The sequence below is a fragment of the Canis lupus genome, chromosome X, assembly GCF_048164855.1.
Source record: "Canis lupus baileyi chromosome X, mCanLup2.hap1, whole genome shotgun sequence".
Lineage (NCBI taxonomy): Eukaryota > Metazoa > Chordata > Mammalia > Carnivora > Canidae > Canis > Canis lupus.
This window is the reverse complement of record NC_132876.1, coordinates 54,359,925-54,366,668: the sequence shown is the minus strand read 5'-3', so window position 1 is coordinate 54,366,668 and position 6,744 is coordinate 54,359,925. Positions and strand designations below refer to the sequence as shown.

Genomic DNA, 6,744 nt, shown 5'->3' with positions numbered 1-6,744 from the left:
TATGAGGGTTCTCCTTTCTCTACATCCTCACCAACATCTCTTGTTTCTTGAATTAATTTTAGCTATTTTGAGGTGGTATCTCATTGTAGTTTTTATTTGTATTTCCCTTATGATGAGTAATGTCCATTTTTTATGTGTCAGCCATTTTTATGTCTTCTTTGGAGAAATGTCTATTCATGTCTTCTGACCATTTCTTAGTTGGATTATTTTTTCGGTGTTGAGTTTTATGAGTTCTTTATATATTTTGGATACTAGCCATTTATGTGATAAATCATTTGCAAATATCTTCTCCCATTCCATTGGTTGCCTTTTAGTTTTGTTGTTTCATTTGCTGTGAAGAAGCTTTTTATCTTGATAGAGTCTCCGTAGTTCATGTTTGCTTTTGTTTCCATTGTCTCCACAGATGAGTCTAATAAGAAGTTACAATGGCCAAGGTCAAATAGGTTGCTGCTTATGTTCCCCTCTAGGATTTTGAAAGTTTCCTATTTTACATTTAGTTCTTTCATCCATTTTGAATTTATTTTTGTGTATGGTGTAAGAAAGTGGTCCAGTTTCAGTCTTCTATAAGTTGCTGTCCAGTTTTCCAACACTATTTGTGGGAGAGACTGTCTTATTTCCAGTATATATTCTTTCCAGCTTTGCCAAAGATTAGTTGACCATAGAGTTGTGGGTCTATTTCTGAGTTGTTTATTCTGTTCCTTTGATTTAAGTGTCTGTTTTTGTACTAGTATTGTACTGTCTTGATGATTACAGCTTTGTCATACAGCTTTAAGTCTGGAATTGTATTGCCTCCAGCATTGGTTTTCTTTTTCACGTTAATTTGGCTACTCAAGGTCTTTTCTGGTTCCATACATATTTTAGAATTGTTTGTTTCAGCTTTGTGAATATTTTTGCTGTTATTTCAATAGGTATTGCATAGAATGTGTAGATTGCTATGGGTAGCATAGACTTTTAACAATATTTTTCTTCCAATCCATATATATGGGATGTTTTTCCTTTTTTTGTGTCTTAATCAATATATTTCATAAGTGTTCTATAGTTTTTCATTATATAGATCTTTTACCTCTTTGGTAAATATAACAGTAAGTTGATTTTTTTATCATATGACTTTGCTGAATTCATGTATTAGTTCTACCACTGTTTTAGTGGAGTCCTTTAGGTTTTCTACATAGAGTTTCATGTCCTCTGTGCACATTAAAAGTTTGACTTCTTTGCAAAATAGGATGCTTATTTCTATTTGCTGCCTGATTGCTGAGACTTCCAGTGCTGCATTGAACAACACTAGTGAGGCTCTCTGCTCCTCCCCGCCCAACAGACAGCCGCATCTTCTGGTGCAGCCCCAGGCGCGCCCCCGAGGCACGATGGTGAAGGTCGGAGTGAACGGATTTGGCCGTATTGGGCGCCTGGTCACCAGGGCTGCTTTTAACTCTGGCAAAGTGGATATTGTCGCCATCAATGACCCCTTCATTGATCTCAACTACATGGTGTACATGTTCCAGTATGATTCTACCCATGGCAAATTCCATGGCACAGTCAAGGCTGAGAACGGGAAACTTGTCATCAACGGGAAGTCCATTTCTATCTTCCAGGAGCGAGATCCCGCCAACATCAAATGGGGTGATGCTGGTGCTGAGTATGTTGTGGAGTCCACTGGGGTCTTCACCACCATGGAGAAGGCTGGGGCTCACTTGAAAGGCGGGGCCAAGAGGGTCATCATCTCTGCTCCTTCTGCTGATGCCCCCATGTTTGTGATGGGCGTGAACCATGAGAAGTATGACAACTCCCTCAAGATTGTCAGCAATGCCTCCTGCACCACCAACTGCTTGGCTCCTCTAGCCAAAGTCATCCATGACCACTTTGGCATCGTGGAGGGCCTCATGACCACCGTCCATGCCATCACTGCCACCCAGAAGACCGTGGACGGCCCCTCTGGGAAGCTGTGGTGTGACGGCCGAGGGGCTGCCCAGAACATCATCCCTGCTTCCACTGGCGCCGCCAAGGCTGTGGGCAAGGTCATCCCTGAGCTGAACGGAAAGCTCACTGGCATGGCCTTCCGTGTCCCCACCCCCAATGTATCAGTTGTGGATCTGACCTGCCGCCTGGAGAAAGCTGCCAAATATGACATCAAGAAGGTAGTGAAGCAGGCATCGGAGGGACCCCTCAAGGGCATCCTGGGCTACACTGAGGACCAGGTGGTCTCCTGTGACTTCAACAGTGACACCCACTCTTCCACCTTCGACGCCGGGGCTGGCATTGCCCTCAATGACCACTTTGTCAAGCTCATTTCCTGGTATGACAATGAATTCGGCTACAGCAACCGGGTAGTGGACCTCATGGTCCACATGGCCTCCAAGGAGTAAGAGCCTCCTGGACCACCAGCCCCAGCAAGAACAAGAGGAAGAGAGAGGCCCTCAGCTGCTGGGGAGTCCCTGCCCCAACTTAATCCCCCAACACACTGAGAATCTCCTGACCTCCAATTTACATCCTAGACCCCAAGGAAGGGGAGGGGCTTGGGGAGCCCTACCTTGTCATGTACCATCAATAAAGTATACTGTACCCAGCCAAAAAAAAAAAAAAAAAAAAAAAAGAACAACACTAGTGAGAGTGGACATCCCTGTCATGTCCTTGACCTTAGGGGAAAAGCTCTCAGTTTTTCCCCATTGAGGATGATATTAGCTGTGGTTCTTTCGTATATTGCCTTTTAAGATATGTTCCTTCTAACCCTCTTTTCTTGAGGTTTTTATCAAGAAAGTATGCTTTATTTTATCAAATGCTTTTTCTGCATCTAGAATGATCACTCTTTTTAATTTTAATCATTCTAATAGGTACCAAATAGTATCCCATTGTGGCTTATGTAGTATTTCCCAGATGAGTAATGTTATTAAGCAACTTTTCATGTACTTATTAGTCACCCTTATACGTCCTTGAGTGAAGTTTCTGTTTAAATTATATTCCTATTTTCTCAGGGGTCTCAAGAACTCCATCAAGCATGCTACTTTAACAGAAGGATTTACAAGACTCAAACAGGTTTTACTCATGGTTAACATTTCTTACAGAAGAAGTATACACAGCAAGAGCAATAGGAACAAGATATCCATTGCGTGGATTAGAGTGATTAGACACAGGTTTCCACATCCTTTCCCATCTGCAGTCACATAGTATATACTTTTTCACTGGCTGTGAAGTGCAAGGACATATGTGGAGACTGTACAGTGAAGCCCATTCAAATCTGAGTCCAAGGCTTTTATGGAGGGTCACACCCATAGGTACATCGTAATATGCAACTAGGTATAATAACCAAAACTCATGACCCCAATGATGAAATCATGTGCATATCATCAGTCTCAACGTTTGTGAAAAGCAAGTCTTACAAGATACTGTAACATGGCCCTTTGATCCAAGTGTATACAATAAAATCCTCAATTGTTAACAGAAAGAATAATCAAATATAACATTCCCAGAGGTTGTACAATGATTAGTACTGGCTCCAAGCTCTCTTGGAGATGTGTGAGGGGTGAGCAATAAGACCTTCAGTGTTAAGTCTTTTCTCATACCCATTTTATTATTGGGTTGTTAGTTTGCTTATTTTAGGAATTCTTAATATATCCTGTTACAATCCCTTATTAAATATATGGTTTGTAAAGATTTTTCCCCAGTTTTTGGTTTGTCCTTTTATTCTCCTAACAGTATCTTTTGAATAGCAGCAATTTTTGATATTGGTGAAGTCAATTTTATCAATTTGTTCTTTTATATATTGTGTTTTGGGTATCATTTCTAAGAAATCTTTGCAAAACCTAAGATTTTAAATATGTTTTTCATGTTTCCTTCTAGTATTTTTATAGTTTCAGGTTTTTACATCTAGGTCTATGATTCATTTTGAGTTAAGTTTTGTAGATGGTTTGACCTGAAGTATCTTAAAGCAAATCTTTGACATCAGATCTTTTAACTCATATATATTTGGCATGTATCTCCAGCAGATGAGGAAAATGTCAAAAACATAATCCCAATATCTTTATCATAATTACTTACTAGCATCTGGTACTCAATCTGTATTCAAATTTCCCCCAAATACCTTTTGGTTTGTTTAAGATCCAAACAAAATAGACATATTGAATTATGTTGGCATGTTTCTTAAATCTCCAGCAATCTGTAACAATCTCTTTATCTAATTTTCCTGTTAATTTTTTATAATAATAATTCAGTTCACTTTTGCCAAGAAATTTCCACGTTCTGGATTTGGCTGGTTGTATATTGGTGTTTTTTTTTTTTTTTAACATACTGCTCTGCCATTTCTTGATTTATTAATCTTTGACATTATATATTATTAGACATTATATAATCTGTGCTGTGAAACATGAGGATCTGGCTAACCTAACTACTCTCTACTTCCATCTCTTTAGTTATCCCTTCAACATCTTTAGCAATGGAATAAGCATGGGAAAATTTTTTTAAAGATTTTACTTATTTATTCATGAGAGACACTGAGAGAAGCAGAGACATAGGGAGAGGGACAAGCAGGCTCCCTGTGGGGATCCTGATGTGGGACTCGATCCCAGGTCCCCAGGATCATGCCCTGAGCCAAAGGCAGATGCTCAACCACTGAGCTATCCAGGTGTCCCTAAACACGGGAGATTTTTGAAGAATTAATATGTATGACTATTTGTCTTTCCCCAAGTAATGTCTTTGTTTAGCCTTACCTATACCATAAACTTTCATATTCTCTAATAACTAGCTTTTGTCTAATGCAGTAACAGTGGGAGAATGGAGAATGGAGATTTGAGAAATATCTCAGAAGAAGATCTGACAGTATTGAATGAGTGAAGAAGAAGGGAAGGACTGTAGAATTACTGTTCAGTTTCTGGCTTCAACTGAGTACATAGTGGTACCACTTAGAATAATAGAAGAGGATGACTAGGTTTGGGGAAAGGACAGGGGATACAGAAGAATATTAATTTAGTTTTTGACATTGAGATATGAGGTACTTTAAACTCAAGTAGAGATCTCCAATAGACCACTGGAATTATGGATCTGGAGATTAAAAGAGAGATGTGCGCTTGAGGTACAGATTTGAAGGTCATCAGTTTTATGGGTGATAGTTGAAGCCATGGCATGGATAATATTGCCCAGGGAATGTGTAAAGAGTAAGGAAAGAGGAAGACAAAAAACAAAACCTTAAAGAACACCAAGATTTAAGGAGAAAGAAATAGTGTTGCAGTATGTGATGAGTACCATAATATTAATTTGCACTAGATACCCTAGTGACTCAAAATAAGATGATCAACTAGGTGGGGAAAAGTTATCATAAAAGGTTTTACTTTGGTTTAGATACTGAAGAATATATAAAAGTGTGCTAATGGGATGAGGAGCAGGAAAACAGACAAACTCATCCACTTAACAAGGAAAAGAGAGGACTTCAAATGAGAAATCTTTCAACTATTCTCACCCTGACATACTCCTGTCTAAATAAAGCAATGTTCCTCAAAGTGTGGTAAATAATTTACTTGGAAGAGAATCACAAAGGGGCTTTGCAAAAAACACATATATTTAGGTTCCACCTTAGAACCTACTGAATCAGAATCATTGGGGAGGGAGGTACTGAAGAATCTGTGCTTTAAACAAGTTCTCTAAATGATTCTGAAGTAGATGGTTTGTGCACAAAATTTTGTACAAACTAAAGTGTGACCACGGGAACTTTCAGCTAAAGTGGAATGGATGAAGTCAAAGAATTGTGATCTTCAAGTTGCTACTATCTTTTTGCTAGTTTTAGCAGGAAGTCCTAGTGGGAAAATGGGAAAAATGTAGGTTATGTAAGAATATAATTGATTCAATCTGTTTTCATTTATTTAGAAGGAAAAGTGAACCAGGTAAGACTAAGAGCAGAGCAGTTTTCCTTTGAGCTGGTCCCAAGTCAACCACGAAGAACATACAGGCACCTGGATTACAAAGAAATCAAGAATTGATTTTGTGGGGATCCCTGGGTGGCGCAGCGGTTTGGCGCCTGCCTTTGGCCCAGGGCGCGATCCTGGAGACCCAGGATCGAATCCCACATCGGGCTCCCTGTGCATGGAGCCTGCTTCTCCCTCTGCCTGTGTCTCTGCCTCTCTCTCTCTCTCTCTCTCTCTTTGTGTGACTATCATAAATAAAATTAAAAAAAAAAAAGAATTGATTTTGTGGATTGAATGTAGTCATTAAAGCAACAACAACACACTCATGAATTCCTTTAATTTTGTTTTTCCTTTTCAGCTAGTTACCTGGCATTTTATACTCAGCATTTCCTATTGAATTCATCTCACCTGAAGTCACTCAATGTTTAGTTTTTCATTTAATCAACAATTCTAGGGATACAAATTTCCATATTTTCTATAATTTTTATCCTAAAAAGAGGAAATCTCAAGTCAAGTCATTGTCTACTGTTCAGTCAGAAAATGTTTCTAGGTCTTCATAAAAAAGATAAACTATATGTTTGGGAATATATTATTTGAAGTACATAGTGAAATGGATTACTCTTGAGAATTCCATTCCATACTCTTGAGAAAGTGCCTTTAGGGAATCCCAAGGATATACTCTCAAACTTTGAAACTTTGATGACCTATGAATATTCTACAATGGCTAGAAATGTTATTCTTCTGGGAAACTGGCAAATGTGTTTTGTTACTTTGTCAAAGCTGCTATCTACATTGCTCTCCAGAATTGGGTATATCTTGCTTGAAATATGCTAACTTCAAAAGATAGTAACATATTTCT

The 6,744-nt window shown here is 38.8% G+C and overlaps 1 protein-coding gene across 1 annotated transcript; it reads left to right on the top strand.

Moving 5' to 3' along the window:
- Nucleotides 1-1,291: 1,291 nt before the first annotated feature.
- LOC140627925 (glyceraldehyde-3-phosphate dehydrogenase-like) lies at nt 1,292-3,646 on the top strand. The gene has a single exon (XM_072816509.1). The coding sequence runs from the start codon at nt 1,362-1,364 to the stop codon at nt 2,358-2,360; it is 999 nt and encodes a 332-aa protein (XP_072672610.1). The 5' UTR covers nt 1,292-1,361; the 3' UTR covers nt 2,361-3,646.
- The last annotated feature ends 3,098 nt before the right edge of the window (nt 3,647-6,744 follow it).

Coding starts and splice junctions, on each gene's coding strand:
- LOC140627925 (XM_072816509.1), top strand. CDS start 1,362: ATGGTGAAGGTCGGAGTGAACGGATTTGGCCGTATTGGGCGCCTGGTC.